A 17221-nucleotide genomic window follows, 5' to 3' on the forward strand; every position below is an offset into this window, starting at 1 on the left:
AAACATCACTAGATAAGGGTAGGGTCAGAGCAGCTGGGCTATGGTGGCACACACCTTTAATCTCAGCATATGGATATCTGCGAGTTCGAGGCCAGCCTTGTCTAGAGTTGAGTTCTAGGACAGCCAAGGTTACACAGGGAAATCCTGTCTCAAAAAACCAAACCCAAACCAACCAACCAACCAGAGAGAAAGGGAGAGGGGGAAGACAGAGAGAGAGAGAGAGACAGAGGGGGCAGGGGGAGGGAAGGACAGAGACAAAGAGACAGAGCAGCGAGCAGCCAGTGAGAGGTGGCTGGCCTAGGGCAGGAGTTAAGCCTTAATGGCCAGGAAGTGGGATGCCCAATGGAGATCTGATGTTTGACAGTGTTGCATGGAGAACTTGATGTTTTGACTGAGTCTGGTAAGAGAATTCTGAGAAGAGCAGAATTCCACTCTGAGTAAGTTTCCTTCTTGAACACATCCCAAAAGCCAAGCGTCTGGTGAGTGCATAAGAACAAGGGCCCGCAAGGCTGAGCAAGATTGCTCATGGGAGTCTCGCACAGACCTGCTTCCTGTCTGAGGTCAGTGGCCCAGACCTGTAGCTCTCACAGACAACAAGCAGGAGACTTAATCGGCTGAGACCATGTCCACGCCTTCCGGGAAGGTCAGTGTGGCCTGGCTAGTGGCCATAGCTGACACTAATAGTTTAAGCTTCTTAAATTTTAGGCTAATATCGATGTCCCACTTTAGCAGCAAGGTGACAAGGAGCTTTGCTGGGCCGAGTGTGTGCGAAACAAACTGGCAAAGATGAAGATAACTCAAACAATGTCAACACCTAAAGCATTTATTTGAATATCTTTAAACTTTTTACATATGATACATTCCAAATTTTACAATTGTCCACAGTTATTAAAATTATAGCCAATTTATTAAACATATGATTTTCCCTGATATGGAAAGCATGTTATATAAACATTTCTACAACAAAAACATGCGGAACAAAAAAAGTAAGATGTGTCGGCAGGAGAGGAGCAAACAGGACATTGCCACAGTGTGAGGGTTGCAGTTCCCTGGGACATCACTGCCCAGACCCTGGAGTACGACTCAGGGCCACCCTCTGCTAATCCCAGGCTCCCGTGGAGTCAGGCATCAGAGTGGAAGCATGACCAGTGGAGATGTTTACAGCCTGCTTAGAAGAAGCAAGCTGTGCTCATGATTTTTTTTTTCCTTTTGGGTTGGCACCAGGGCTGAACCTGGGCCCTCCCTCACGATAGGCAAGTGCTCTGCCCTAGGCTCAGCCTAGAGATATCCCCAGAATTCTACATTTAAGCCTGGCAAATGGAAGGTGAAGAGTCAACAGAAGCTGAATTTAAAATCTAAAGAAACGGCATGTGTCAAAGGTCAAAAGAAGCGTCAGTTACACCATCCACAGCCCATTCAGACGATGTCAAGGGAAGGCTAGAGAGAGGGAAACCATGGAGAGTCTAGATTGGGTTTCTGTTGCAAACCCTCTCAGTTCCTGAGCCTGTGGCACGCTGAAGAGCTAACTGAAGTTCACCCTTTGAAGTCGAGGCAGCTCCTCACGTGATCCTGGAGACTGCGCTATCTGCATTTCTTTGAGCCTCTGGTCTGGATTTCTGACCCTCCTGAGATACTGAGGCAAGGATACAGCTGAGTGGAACAGAACTTGTGGATGCGATTTGAAAGGCTGAGTGAAAGGTTCTTTGATGGTAAGAGAAGCTGAAAGCAAACCCCTTTCTGTTCCTGGAGACTGGAGTTCATCCCTCTGCTGAACCTGCTGTCACCATGTCTATGTGACTTCTCTACACACGTCTGTCAGACGAGAAAATAGGTGTGCGGCGTGCCAGAGCCGCAACTGCGGCACCAAGTGGCTATAGTTCTAGAAAGGCACCTCTTAAAAAAATACCTAAAAAGGACAGACGTTTGTGCGCACAGGCCGAGGAATGTCCTAAACCAGCCAGCGGACAAGCAGCAACACAGCTGATCCACTGTGGGGCAGGGCAGGGCAGGGCAGCTCAAACACCAGTGGATTTGTTTGGTTTGAGACCGGGCCTCCTCAAGTTACCCAGGCTGGCCCCGAGGCTGTAACAGGTTTGACGCTAGCCTTGAACCCCTAGTGCTTCCTAAGCGTTCCAGTGCTGGGATGACAGGCTTGGAGCACTGCACTCAGCTGAGCTCTCGCTCGTCCGCTCAGTCTGCTCGAGGGTGCACACGCTCAGGGCAGAAGGCTACAGTCTGAAAAACAAGGAGGTCCTTTCCGTTTCAAAAAGCCCTTTAATTGAGTAATGTTCTCAAGGCCAAAAATCTTGACATAGATAGTGAAAACCAACCATCTATAGCCATGAAAAAAGCCAGCTGTGATCCACCCTAGGCTCTCCTGTTAGAGTCCCCAGCCCTCTAGGCCATGGGGAGAAGAGAATCTGGTCTTCAAATTCAACTGCTTTGCTCTGGGGATGAGGTCCGGTCTCCGAGGTGAATGGCATCTCAGCCTCGGGGCACCAAGGTGGGCTGTGTCGTCCTGACAGGCCCCAGGGCTCCTTTTGGCCTCTGCTGGACAGCCAGCAAGTTCAACACCATCAGTGACGTGGACGGCTCAGGCTACTGGCAACTGAAGCAGGCGAGCCCGCAGGAGCCAGACTCTGGTCTAGAAGGGCGCTCAGCCCAGGGAGCGGCTGAGGGACACAGTAATAAAATCTGGCGTAAGCTGATTTGCACCAGTTCCTGGAGCCAGACTAAAAAAATAAAACTGGGAAGAAAAGCTTAAATAAAGAATTTATTTCAAAATAGATTCAGCCGAACTTATTTGTCCTTGTCTTTCTGGAAAAGCCAGCTGTGTCACAAAATTCCAGGTCAAGTTTTTGGTAGAGGAGCAATTATAAGTGCTGCCAGTCGATGCCGACCAGGGTCTGGTTGGCTTCCTGTGCGTGTCCAATTTCCTCGGTGATACTGTGTTGCTGCCAGAGCTTCTGGATCTTTCGAAACCGCTCTTGGCATAAGTGTAAAGGATTTCCCCGTCTAGAAAGAGACCCATGTCACTCACAGGCATAGTTTATCCATCCCTCGTATCCCAACCCTCCCGTGCCAGAAAAGGTACATGGCACTAGCTTCCAATTGTGCAGTATCTGTGCAGTGCACGTGCAGATACAGGCAGGCAGGCAGGCAGGCAGGCAGGCAGGCAGGCAGGCACGCAGGCAGGCAGGCAGGCAGGCACACACGCACATCCCCGACCCCCTTCTCTGCAGGGTTGTTGGGAATGTGTGCTGAAGAGAGAAAGTAGGTACTCCAGTGCCACACAGCTAGACTGAGGTCGGGAAACAGGGCTGCTGGCCCAGGTCTGAGTTAAGAGGCTAAAACTCTTTATTCTGTGGGTGGTGTGTGAAAAGTCATGGGGTAAAGGACAGGGTGGAAGGATGACAGGAGAAGGCAGGAGCCATCACCTAGAAGCCTCAGCAAGGCAACCAGATGCTTGCTGCTGCTGGGCCGCTGGGCCCACAGTTAACTGAGTGCAGGCTCTACTGGGTTCCCAGGTAAGCTCTCCCTCTTCAGGGCTACAGGATGAACTGCCAGTGGGTGGCATATGGCCCAACCTTGGCTATTCAAGCCTGGGAAGTCACATCTGCTTTAACCCTTCATCCCCTGGGGGCAAGCAGCCTTGGAATAGGGCTGTGTGAGCAGAAGTTCACAGCAGAGGCAACAGCACAAGGACAGCTGTGTCTGCACCAGTGTGACCCTTCTCTACACATCTCCTGGCAGTCACATCTGGTCTTCTGTCACCAGGGCAGGAAACGCCTCCCTCCCCTGTAGGGAGCCACACAGGCTGGACCTGCGGAGCTGATGCTGGAGACACTATGTGGCAACTGAAAGCATCGGTAACGAACTGAGCTGCAGCTTCTGGCTTTCTCATAGCTGTCCTATGTTCCTCATAGCGGTCTCTTAAGTTTTTATTTATTGTCTGTGCCCCTCCCCCTCCCTCCCTCCCTGCCTCCCTCCCTCCCTCCCTGCCTCCCTCCCTCCCTCCCTGCCTCCCTCCCTCCCTCTCCTTTGCCACACATGCACATGGGCAGTTGCAGGCAGTCTCTGGAGTCACTTTCCCTTTCACTCTCTATGGGGTCCATGACTGAACTTGGTCACTAGGCTCCGGCAGCAGGCCTTTACCATGTCAAACCGTGGTTAGTCCTTTGGTTTAAGCTTAAAATTTTATTCTCAACATATGCACGTATGTACAGGGGCACGTGCCATGCTTGGCCTGTGGAGGCCAGAGGCTGGTGCTGGGTGTCTTCTCTGTCTCCTTCCACCTCCTCACTTGGACGGGGCCTCTTTGCTGAGCCCAGAGCTCACTGTCTTGGCTAGGCTGATGAACTCTGGGGTGGCTGTGTCTGCCTTCAGCACCAGGGGACAGACAGCCTGGGGTCTGAATTCAAGTCCTCAGCTTTGGAGGCAAGCACTTTAACAACAAGTTCTCTCCTCAGACATCTCAAAGGACTGACTGTTTTCTGTTTACATGTGAGTGGCCATGCACGTGTGTGGGTGTGCTCACGGCTGTGTGCACATGCAGGCAGAAGGCAGAAGTCACCCTCAGGTGTCTTCCTCCCAGTCACTTGCAGCGTGTTTCCTTGCTTTTTGTCTGAGCTCGCTGACTTGGTGAGACTGAGGAGCCCTCCCCCCATCTCTACCTTCTCAGCACTGGGGTCACAAGTGTGTGCACCACATTCAGCCTTTACATGTGTCCTGGGGTCAAACCTGGGTCCTCATGTCTGCATGGCAAGCACTTTGCTAACAAAGCCCTCTCCCTACCCACTCCTGGCTTTCCCAAGGTGGCAACTGAACAGCAAAGCAGGAGACAGGTGCCCTGCTTTCAAACGAGTTCACAGGTAACAAGCTACCTGCAGCAGACCCCACTCCCGTAGCAGCCCAGCTGACTGCAGGACCTCCCGGTGCACTGTGCTCTCCATGAAGGAAGGGTGCTGAGGCTCAGGGTCAATCTTCTTAATCCCAGGCTGGGTCCTTACCTGAGTCCCTGGTCAGTCTCCCCGTAGTCATCAAGGTAAGGAGGAGAATAAAAACATCCTTTGGTTTTGCCAGCTAAAAATAGCACCTGACATTCCCGCACTCTGTGGAGAGAGCATTCATCGTTGTGCATTTATGTAAGCAACAGGGTGCTGACTGACCTCAGAGAGAAAGGGCTTCTGTAAGGAGCAGACGCATGAGAGCCCAGGGTCAGGAGACAGGGCAGCCAGAGCCCAAGTCTGCTGCAGGGTATTCATCACACTGGGAACCTGAGACTCTGTTACTTACTGAAAACAACCTGTTTCTAGCTGTGGTGTGGCTCAGCTTTAGCAACACCTTTAACCCCTCTGCCTGGAATACAGACTTGCCTTTAGTACAAAGCTTTAATTCCATAGTTTGTGAAAGGAAGCACCCATGTTTGAAAACGATGTCTAATTGAGTGGCAGACAAAGTGACGAATCAGAGAAAGATTCGACAGAATAGCTCTCTTGAGGAGAGAGAGGAAATGCTTAAGAGAGCAGTGCAGAGGCAAAGGGAAGAGAGGGTGGAGGCAGTTTCCCTGGAGAGTTTTACAGAGATAGGATGGAGAGAACAAGCTAGACACAGGTGAAGACAGAACGAGCCAGAGAATGAGAAGGAGCCAGAAGACTAGAACAGATTGCCAAAGGGAGCATGAGGCCAAGCAGAGCAATTCAGAAGAGAAGCCAATTTGAATCAGTCAGTGTGGAGAGGAGTTTGAGTCAGAACAGCTGAGTTGACCAGCCAGTCAGAAAGAAGTCTCAAGAGACTGAAAACACTGTAGGCCGAGATTAGATTGTACAGAAGCTAGAAGCTCCCAGGCCTAGGCGAGCTGACTAAGCAGTAAGCCTCCGAGGCGACAATTTCTACAGGAGGCCGAGAGACTCTCCTACACAAGTCTTCAGTGGAACCGTGATGCTGTAACGAACCTGGCAACGGGGTGCTGCAAAATGCATACGGCGACTTTGTGTGGAGGACCAGGGTTCCAAGCATAGAACTTAAAACAGGTACGTGTGGGGAAGACAGCTAACTTCTAAACATAAAATACTACTGATCTTTCCCCCACAATTGTGAGAAAATTACTTGTGTAAAAATGATGCCCAACAGTTACTAAGAACCTTTTGTCTGCGCACAGTGCCCAGGGGCAGCCTGTGCCTGTGCGGAAAAAATCTAATAGCACCTGGCACGACAGAGGGAAAAGTTGCTGTTGCTGTTTTAAGACTTATGAATTTATATCTTATGGTAAGTGTGTGAACCCACAGAGACCAGAAGAAGGCATCAGATCCCCTAGCACTGGAGTTACAGGAGCTCTGAGCTGCCATGCGGACCCAAATGCTGAGACCCAAACACAGGTCTTCTGCAAGAGCAGCAAGTGCTCCTGTGCTGTCAGCAGTCTCTGATGGGGAACTCTACCTGGATGTGGGGAGAAAAGGAGGGACAGAGCGCCCCACATTTAAGGAGGCACAAAGGGGAACAACTGAGCTGTCAGCAGGAAGTTGTTAGCAGCCATATGGGAACTGTGAGAACCCTGGCCTTCCTAGTCTGCTCACAGTGGCACAGTGGCTTCAAGAGTCCCTGCAGGGCTCAGGTGAACGACCACCCAAGGGCCTTACCTCAGGAAGATGCCAGCCCCGGAGCCGCAGGAGTAGGTGTGTGCTGTGCAGGCTCCGACGTCCTCACCCTCAAGTTCTGCTTGGCAGCAGTAACTCTGAGAGCAGAGGAGACTCCCACACACGAGGCACAGAGTAGGGGCTCTGCTCTTGTCACCACCTGATTTGGGGCACCTGAAAGACAAAGACACACTAACCAGCACTGCTATGAAGAACCAGGCACAGAGCACCCTGGAAGATAATCTGTCAGTATCAACTATCCTGTGACAGGACACTGGGACACACACTAAAACCACGCACCAGAAACACCCAGGGGAGCAACACCGGGGGGACAGGCAGATGGGACCGTGTGAACAATAGGCACTGCTACGGGGCAGGGATCTCAGACACGATGTGCAAAGTACTACAGATACACACAGCACTTAAAGGGAGTGAAGCTGTGGAAGTGACAACAGTTGTTGCCTAGGGACAGAAGCCTATGTTGTTAGCTTCTTAGACACACAGGGAAGAGAAGAAACTTTAAACAAGAGATTGCTTCTATCAGCATGGCAGGTGGGCACGTCTGTGGGGGCATTTTCTTGACGGCTAACTGATGACCGGGCAGGTGGGTCTGGGTTATAGAAGCAGACCAAGCAAACCAGTAAAAGCGAGCATTCTTCCATGGCCTCTCCTCCCCACGTTGTTCTGGTCAGTGCTTTATCACATCAACAGAGTAAACTAGGGCAGAGACTCAGCACAGCACTTGGAATGATGTGTCTCCAGGGTGAGGAGGGAGGTGCAGAGAAGAGATGCCCAAAGCTTCTGTCTCATAGTAATGCTTGATTTATGAGAGTATTCTTTATGCTGCCTGAGCACCAAGTGCTTACAAATTCATTAAGAATCACAAACACGGGGCACTGGCTGCTCTTCCAGAGGTCCTGAGTTCAATTCCAGCAACCACATGATGGCTCACCTGTCTGCAATGGGATCTGATGCCCCCTTCTGGCACACAGGTGCACATGCAGACAGAGCACTCATACATAAAATAAGTAAGTCTTAACATGGCAAGTGACTCTTACTAACTGTGTTACGGAAAGGACTGCTGACTTCTCTTCCCCAATGAAAACAGAGCCACCACAAAGCCTCTGATGGTCTGAGAAGGGTCTGAGGGGCAGGGCACCAGGAGAGTAACTCACGAGAAGTTGGAGGCCTGGTTGATGAGGCTGCTGTAGTCCTCTGGAAGCTCTATCAGTCTGTTGGCTCCTCTCGGGTAGCTATGAAGTCGGAAATGAGAGGAGCTTAGTACGTATGTGGCTCCATCACAACGACACGAGGTTAATTCTTGGCTTAGTCAAAGCAGAGCAAGGGAAGCTGAACTGAGTGACCGATGGCTTGGCACAGCTCTCACTGATGAGGCAGGGGCCATTCGCCATCGCAGGCCTGAAGGGCAGGGGTACAAATCCCTCCCTTGGAACCCGCGAAGGCTTGGAGAACTAGGGACCTACCCTGCAGGCTCTCACTACCAGTCAAAAGTAGTACCTGAGTCGATTTCTGGCTGTGGGTGGAGATGAACCTGAAAGGCCACCGACAGATAACTATCTAAACCACCTAAGATTATGTTCTAGCTGCAGGCTTCCTGGTAAAGAACAGGACATAACACTGTCTCCCCCCTAAGTCAATCCAAATGTCTCTGTCAATCTTCTGGGTAGGAAAGCAGCACCCAGGGTTAGTTTTCTGTTGCAGAGACTTTAGAAACAGAATGAAGCCCAGCTAGAATGACTCTCTCTCTCGAGTGTTCTAGTGACTATGTCCACCACTCACGGTGAAATGGCTCAGCAGGCAGAGGTGCTTGGTGCCAAGCTGATGACCCGAGTTCAACTCCTGGAACCCATAGGGTGGAAGGAGAGAACTGACCCTGACCTCCACAGGGGCGTCACATGGCCTGCACCAACACCCATATGCAAATAAAAATGTTAGAAAATAAACCAAAAACCAACCAGTTAAAAAAAGCCAAGCCAAACCAACTCTGTCTAATGCATTCCACTGTATGTGTCTTGTCTGCATTCTTTCAATGGAGCCTGTAATGGAGTCCGTGGGTGGGGTAGCTGGGGGTGGGGCTACAACAGCAGTGTCTCAGAGCTCCCACTCTTCACTTGATGTGCTCAGAATGAGGTCAGCAGAGATGCCTTTGGTCTCTGTCTGTTTAAGCAAAAGTTTGGTGGCTGCAGGTAGGAGGAGCAGGTGAGAACACCCACCTTGGCTTAGATAGATAGGTTGGCACAGTATCGGGGAGCCCACCCATATAACCTCAGGACTGACATCAGAAGGTGTGTACTTACTAGGGGCTATGTGAAGGCACTCTAAGAATACAACCATTTTCCCTCTATCAGCTACCTTGGGTCTGTGTCTCAAGAAACTCAGAAAAAGAAGTTCAAATCCAGTCAGTACTTCAGGGTTTCTTTCTCAGTGTGAGACACCGCTACCCCATGGCTGCTCAGCACAGGGAGTATTGTGTGGAGATCCACTCTCTAGCTACTGAAAGGCAAGCCTGGAATTCCCTGTGGGGTTCTCTGGACAGCACTAGCTGGTGGGCATCACCCAGTGAGGTTTAAAGGGAGCACACATGCCCTCTTCAGAGAAGCAGGAGTGCCGTCGATATTTTCAAAGCTTGTCAACTACTGTGATGAGCAGTTCAAATTAAGCAGCACCTGTCCCATCCCACAGGAAGACTGCTAGCTAAGGGCGTGTGTGCATGTGTGCGTGCGTGCGTGTGTGTCTGTGACAAGCGGCCTTTTACAAATGTGAACCCTTACAAGGTTCACCCCTCTGGGCAGGCGCTCTCTGTTCTGGATATGTACAAGCATGTCTCCCCGGAACATGCTGTAGGCTCATGAAACAGCAGGCCTGAGCAATGAGACACCCATGTGAGCTAGAGGAATGTTTTACACAGCCAGTGTGTGGCTGTTGGAATAAAAAAGGCCTCCATAGGCTCAAAGGGAGTGGCAATGTTAGTAGGTGTGGCCGGAGGAAGTCATCAAGGTGGGCTCTGAGGTTTCAAGCCAGAACCAGTGGCTCAGTCTCTCTTCCTGGTACCTGTGGATCCAGATGTAGAACCCTCAGCTACCTCTCCAGCACCATGTCTGTCTGCAGGCTGCCATGTTTCCTGCCATGAGGATAATGGACTGAACCTCTGAACTGTAAGCCAGCACCAGTGAAACGTTTTCCTTTATAAGGCCATGGTATCTCTTCATAGCAGCAGAAACCCCAACTAAGGCAGTGTTCAACTACTACTCAGACACAGATGAAGTAAACAGGAAAAGAACTGGTCTTGACTAGATAGTCACTAGGGGATGATGTGGTAGTCAGGTGATTTTCTCTAAGCTGACACAGAGCCGGGAGAGACCCAGTGGGCCCCACACTTATCATGTAAGAAGCACACAGAGATAGCTGGGTCTGTGCATTGTTCAGGAAAGAGGTGGGGTAGCCAGATGCTGCATCAGAGGTCCAGCCATGGCTTCCCCTGGCTCTAGGCAGTCTCTGGTCTTGGAGGCTAGGAGCCTTAGAGGTACGAGGTTGTCTGGGGTGTCTGAACAGTCACCCTCAGTCTTCCAGGGAGTAGCCACTAAGCCTCATCCTGCACGTGACAACTGATTCCTAAATTCACCAGCTGGAACTGTCTCCTCTGCTGACAGGAGACACCCAACTCAAGGAAGGTCATTATACCATTCCTGATAGTTGGATAATCTGAAATTCTCCATAATGAATGAGGATAAAAAGAAAAGAGAGAACAGCTGACAAAACTCAGGATGAAGAGCTACACTGCTGAAAGCAATTTCCCCGTAAGTTTCCCCAAACGCAGCTAACATGGTTGTTTCTTTTCTCTGTCAAGGATGCAGGGTATTTTTGTCAGAATCCTGGCAGGAGACTCAAGTGTGCAGGCACACAATCTTCTGGAATCCGGGAGGTCAAGGGTCACGGCGTGGGAGGAACATGGCCTTCACACTCCATGTGGCTTCTCCCCACCCACCCAGCCACCAAGCCACCGGGCCCCTCTAACTCACCGTATTGCTCCTCTCTCACCACTCAGATACCTTTTCACTTCACTGTTCTGGCACCAACTTTAAGGCAAACAGAGGAGGGGAAGTTATTTTTATTTTGTAAGACAGCTGGCCCGATTCAGCCTTCTGTCCCAGTCTCCCGAGTGCTAGGATTCCAGGTGTATTGCCATCCTCCCTGGATTTTCTGACATTTACCATTCTCCAACCCGAAGTACATTCCAACTGTCGTACAGCCATCATTACTACCCTCCTCAGATCGCTCTCATGCGGACTATACACATTTCCCTACAGTGCTTCCTCTTCCTCTCCATGGATTATACACATTTCCCTACAGTGCTTCCTCTTCCTCTCCATGGACTATACACATTTCCCTACAGTGCTTCCTCTTCCTCTCCATGGACTATACACATTTCCCTACAGTGCTTCCTCTTCCTCTCCATGGACTATACACATTTCCCTACAGTGCTTCCTCTTCCTCTCCATGGACTATACACATTTCCCTACAGAGCTTCCTCTTTCTCTCCAAGAAAACCCTTAGCTAGACACTCACATTCTTTCTCTTAAAAACTTATGTATTACTTTTGAGGCAGGGTTTCTCTGTGTAGCTCTGGCTGTCCTGGAACTTACTCTGTAGACCAGGCTGGCCTTGAATGCCTGCCTCCCAGAGTGCTGGTTAAAGGCCTGATCTGCCTGCCATACTTGGTGAAACATTATGTTTCATTGGTGTAAACTCTTATAACTTGAATAATGTGTTGAAGTCTATCAAGTTCAGAAGTAAAAAAAATTTAAATGTAAAGACTAAGCTTTATTTTATAAATCACTATAAATAATGCAGAAGTGTCCAAACATTACCTTTCAATCAGAGAGTTCATGATGTCACTGTTTTCTTGAAAAAGGCGAATGAGGTTGGTTGGTAAGGAAAGGTAGTTACATAAGTGCTCAAAATGGTTTGTTCCAGAAACTGCAAATAGGACGGAGAAGAGGCCAAACACCAGACTTAGAGCCCCACAGGCGCAAGAGCAAGCAGATTCTGTCTCTGTCTCTGTCGCTCTCTGAGACATATCTAACTACATATCCTTGGCTATCCTGGAATTCACTCTGTAGACCAGGCTGGCCTCAAACTCACGAGACCTGCCTGCCTTTGCCTCCTGTGTGCTCAGTTTAAAGGCGAGCGCCATCATGGCCAGCTCTTTCTTTTTTAAGTAAGACAAAATTAAAAATGCTATGTACATAACTTGTAAGAGGTCCCTGGAAGAATACAACCCCATGAACAAGTTGGTGTCACATGACACTTAAACCAGTTACAGTCCCTGTGACTCAGCCTGGGACTTTGCAAATGTGCAAACCTACAGTTTACATCCTGGGCTGAGTGTGAGCCTGGACAGAGCAGTATGGCTATCAGGTGGCTCTACCCTAGAGATGGGCTCACACTAGCCAACTTCCGCCAACGCTGAGGGCAGAAGGCTGGTGCTAGTCACTCAGTCTTTAGGCGATAACCAGTGCCAGCACCAGCAGGGACCAGAGAGAGAACCATGGTCCTCACATTATTCTCAGTGGAGTCAGAGAAGACAAGGGGAAGATGGAGGGACATCCCGTCAACTGCGCTGAAGAACAGACATGCCACGACGCCACTGGCATTTTACATGCTACAAAGAGAACTCACTCCCAAAGTTGTCCTCTGACCTCAATGAGCACGTGTACACGTACGTACACACACACACACACACACACACACACACACACGCCCGCGCACACACACCCACCATAATAAAGTTGTTTTAAATTTTAAAAGAAGCTTTTACATTGTTAGTTTTTGTTGTTTGAAGTCTGAGGGACTGGGGCTGCAGAGGTGACTCCACAGTTAAGAGCACTTGTTGCTCTTGCAGAGGGCCCAGGTTCAAATCTTGCCCCTCATGTGGTGACTCACAACCATTTATAACTATAACCCCAGTGCTAGGGGTTCCAACAGGACTCATGGTGTACACAGATGCATGCCAGGAAAACATTCATACATATAAAGTAAATTAAATACATCTAAAAAAATTTTTTAAAACCCAAGAAAACTAGCTTTTGAGTAACACACAAGGCAAGCCTTGCTCCTGAGTAATACATAAGGTGACAGAACAGACGCTCCTGAGACCCCAACGTCCAGAGAGGTTCTCCCAGTCACGACTGCCTGGATGCGGAGGCACGGCACACACATGCACGGCTGTACAAGCACATTCTAAAGGTGTGCTGCCACAGCCACACCCTAAGCTCTCAGTAGTTCATAGATGCACGAGTTTACTGTTTTCCTGTCGTGAGTGCTGGGGTGTGAGCCGAGGCCTGAGCACGTCAGGCAAGCATTCCTCTGAGCTGTCCCGGCCATTCACACACCCTGACTCACCTTCATCCTAGTTACTGTTGTTATTGCTATTTCTCTTCAGGCAGTGCTTCTCTGTGTAGCAATGGCTGTCCTAGAGCTTATGACGTAGACTACAATGCCCCTGCCTCTCAGCGCCGAGAACACGGGTATGTGCCATCACTCCTAGCCTCATCTTTATTCTAAATAGCTGGAGCAGATTACTGCAAACATTCGCTACATTTTGGAAGAAATGGGAAGTTACCTTGAAGGTCTGGTGGGGCAGGGACTCCATTTAAATAGTGGAAAAACAAAGCAGAACATTTGAGGAAAGGCATGATGCCAGCCCGGACGCTCCTCCACAGGTGCCAGCCGGAGGGGGCTTCTTCCAAGGCACTGAGGACAGAAAATGGGTATCAGGGAAAACGGTGAGTCAGGCACACTGTGGTAAAACATAGTGTGAAGACAGAAGGCTGACGTTTGGAATCACTGATGCTATGGTCAGGAGGTGTGGGTCAAGGTCTGGCAACAGGATGTCAAGCATACAAGGAGACAGAGCCTCCAATGATAAATTAGGATTTACAAAAGTAATGGAACCATATATGTAGAGAAATTAGAAACTGAAAACCCAAGCCAGGTGTGGTGACGCATGACCCTCAGCACTCGGGAGGCAAAGGCAGGTAGATCTCTGTGAGTTCAAGGTCAGCCAGGGCAACATGTGGAGGATACATCTTAAAACAAAACAGGAAACCAAAACCCAGCACTTACTCCAGAATCTTATTCAGATATCTTGTTTTCATGCTATTTTGTCTTACACAGCTCTAGCTATAGAAAGTTTAAGGCTACCATGCTACCTACAACACACTATGTGATCTAATTTTTAACCCATCCATTGCATTTCAGAATGGATCACAACTGACACGGAACTATATGCACCATACAAACATCTGGATCACTTTTAGTCCCCTGCCTGCATAAAGAACACCAGCATGTATCTGCAAACCCCTGGAAGCCGTTCTGTATTTTGGATTACTTCATTAGTGCAGATTCTCAGATAGGATAACTGTTTAAGAATGTGTACATACATGCATGGTGTATTCGAATATGTGTGTGCATTCAGAGGTCAGAAAAGGATGCTGGGTGCCTGCCTACCGTGTGCACTCAGAGGTCAGAGGTCAGAAGAGGATGCTGGGACCTGCTTTCCATCTCTCTACATTTATTGTTCTGGGGCACAGTCTCTTACTGAGCCTGGAGGTGTGCTGGAAGCCATTAGGCCCCAGTGATCCTCCTGTCTCCACCCCACCCCACCCCAGGCTTTTTACACCGGTGCTAGGATTCAATTTGAGGCTGCCATGTTGGTGTTGCACGCACTTTACTCCACTGGGTCTATGTCCCCAGCCCAGAACATTCTCTTAGCTGCTTGTTACATATGGTTCAGATCAAACAGGACTCCTACTCCAAGGAACAGTGACACCAATGTGCTGTTCTAAGAATCGAACTTTATCTGTCACTCCTGGGTAGCATCTTGGAAATATACCATGCTTGTGGGGAGCAGACAGAAGGCGGCTATCATCCCTGCAGCCATCTTGAGCCATATACCCTGAGAAGAGACTTGATTACATTAGCCTACAACAGCTGAGCACACTCTGATACCATCTTGTTTTAGATACCCAGGATCTTCCCTTGGGTGTGTGAGACTTAAAGCTGTGATTTAGAGCAGACTTAAGGGCGTGACTTAGAGATCAGATTTAGAGATAAGACCTAAGGGTGTGACTTAAGGGCGTGACTTAGAAGTGAGACATATAAAAGGCAAGAGGCAGACAGAAGAGTTGAGTACAACTTGGAGTAGGAATTATGCATTGAGGAAGAAGACACTTGGACTAGAGAACTTGGAAGAAGAATTATTATTAGGTATTAGGCACTTAGCACTTGGAGAAAGAACTTGGAACTTGGAGGCACTAGGCACTAGGGACTAGGGACTAGAAACTCAAGACTTGGGACTTGGACTAGGAAGAGAGACGGAAGAAAAACGGGATTGAATCACACTCTGTCTGGTCTCCATTCTTCGAATCCGTCCTCACTCTCTCTTGCTGAACCCTGACCTGCTGACCTGGGCAGCTTGGGGCAGTGTGGGCTCTAACAACTTAGCCCCCAAGGCTTGTGGCAGTGTGGGTTCAAACATTAATAGAGTGGTCCCCGGCGTTTTGGCCCTAAGCGTGGGCCAGCTTGGGCCGCAACATTTTTGGTCCCCAACATGGGGCAGAGAGGTCTTCAACACATGCTAATCTGATTTGCATTTGGAAATTGCTGATAAAATAATGTATGTTCTAGGAAAGCAACTTCAGAGTGCATCTGACCACTAGTTGGCATCTGATGAGCAAATGAAGGCCTCCGGACACGGCCTCCTTCCTCTCAGGAAGGTTGGCTATATCAGGTGTAGGAATAGTCACTACCATAGGATCTTCTTAACACACTCATACACAGTAATTGCCCCTAATCAGCAAATGAACCCTTTCTCGTACTAACTCCTACTGAGCCGGACTGGCAGGTTGGCAGTGCCAACCATAGAAGATCAGGGTCTCACCTTCCAGTATACTGGTGAAGTGTTTTGTGCAAAGAGAGAATGGCCAGTTCTTCTTCCCCAGTGGGATTCTCTTGATCCATGCCATTCTCTTCTGAAAGACAAGGAAATATTAGTGGCCGCTATTCCTATTGTGTGGCTGAAAGGGCTGATAAACACGAACAGACCCACACAGTCACATATAACAGGAAATACGCCCACAAATACACAGAATTTTCATTTTCAACTGTGCACACAGTACTGAGCTCCATCTGACCAGTGAAGCAGCCATCATACAGTGAGTAGTATCAGCTAACATGCTGTCTTGCAGCTGCCACACAGTGGGGACTATATGCTAACCAACAAGCTGTCTAGCAATGTGTGAATAGCAGGATGTTTGAATGAAAACAAAGCTTAAGAACAAGCCCGCTGGGCATGACTGAAATGTGAGAGTTCAAATGAAACCAGTGTTCTGAAACCAACATTCAGCTGAGCTTAAGTTATGCTGTATACAGACTAAATCAAAGAAAGCAAAACTGTTCAAAATACAGGGGCTTTTCAGAGGAGAAAGAAATGTAAAACTTTCTACAGGAAGACAAACAGAAAGAATAGGCTGACTGTGATGTTACACTGCTCTCTCCCAACCACGTTACCTGTACGTGAGGTGAGGAGCATCTGTACAATGTGCGCCATAGTGACCAGGTGGAAGATGTGCAGGTCTCCAGTGGCCAGGCTGCTTCCTGAAAAATCCTGACACTGCAGAGCTGGGAAAGCCAGCACCAGGCCCACCTAGACAGCAAACAAAGCGTCAGCATGGCCTCTCCTCACAGCTACACTCCTGCAAGTGCTGGGATCTCTTCCAAGCTTAGCCCTTGCTTAAACTTCAAGGGGAGGATGGGAAACGTGTGAAATCCACTCAGACTGGCTGAGCGGAGCTGATGGGGCCCGAGGGTCTCACCAGCATCTCGTTTAGCCAGTGGACCGGTATGAACAGACCCCTGCTAATGACAAGGAATAGTGTGTGAAACCCTTCATTTCTTTCCATTTATTTTTTTGTGTATGCACTCAAGGGGTCAGAGGACATGACCTCCATGTTTGAGCTGAGGTATACATGGCCATTTTTTTTTTTTTTTTAAAGAAACACAAGGTGGTATTCATTAAGAATGAAGTGAGGTCATGTACAGGGGAAGGGATGGAACCAGATATGTCAGACCAGAAAGACATATATAGGATATTTTATTCTCATCTGTGATATCTAGATAAATGAAAGAACGTAAAAAGGAAGAGAAGGGCCCAGGAACCAGGAGGGACAAGAGAGCAGGGGAGGCGATGTAACCAGGGTTTGTGTGTGTATACCTATGGAAAATTCATAGGGAAGCTACAATTTTGTACAATGAACATATCCTAATTTAAAAAGTATAAAAAAGGGAGAGGAGGCAGTCTGCCACTAAGCATCACAACTGCAGCGCAAGGCCCGTTCAGCTTCCCTAAAATGCACAAAGCCACTAAGTGGACGGTGCACAAATGTCAGCATTACTTATGTGGCCACTGCTATTTTTACCTCTTAGTGAGTTAAGAGCACAAAGCTGTATTACGAATCAAAGCCAAGTCAGAGAGGAAGGAGCCCGAGAGCTAACTAGACAAGGTG

General features: G+C 49.0%; 1 protein-coding gene across 2 annotated transcripts in view; it reads right to left on the minus strand.

Annotated features, from left to right (window-relative positions):
- Positions 1–807: 807 nt before the first annotated feature.
- The window catches only part of Ubr2 (ubiquitin protein ligase E3 component n-recognin 2), an 82429-nt gene continuing 66015 nt past the window's right edge, over positions 808–17221 (minus strand). For both annotated transcript variants that reach the window (XM_034522047.2, XM_034522046.2), the window contains exons 39-47: positions 16227–16362; positions 15598–15688; positions 13279–13409; positions 11525–11633; positions 10676–10732; positions 7811–7888; positions 6639–6809; positions 5010–5111; positions 808–3015 (exon numbers count right to left, since the gene is read on the minus strand). In XM_034522047.2, the coding sequence (XP_034377938.1) occupies positions 2874–3015; positions 5010–5111; positions 6639–6809; positions 7811–7888; positions 10676–10732; positions 11525–11633; positions 13279–13409; positions 15598–15688; positions 16227–16362 (1017 nt within the window). In that variant the 3' untranslated portion in view covers positions 808–2873. The remainder of the gene's footprint in view (positions 3016–5009; positions 5112–6638; positions 6810–7810; positions 7889–10675; positions 10733–11524; positions 11634–13278; positions 13410–15597; positions 15689–16226; positions 16363–17221) is intronic.

Source organism: Arvicanthis niloticus, chromosome 17, assembly GCF_011762505.2.
Source record: "Arvicanthis niloticus isolate mArvNil1 chromosome 17, mArvNil1.pat.X, whole genome shotgun sequence".
NCBI classification, from domain to species: Eukaryota; Metazoa; Chordata; class Mammalia; order Rodentia; family Muridae; genus Arvicanthis; species Arvicanthis niloticus.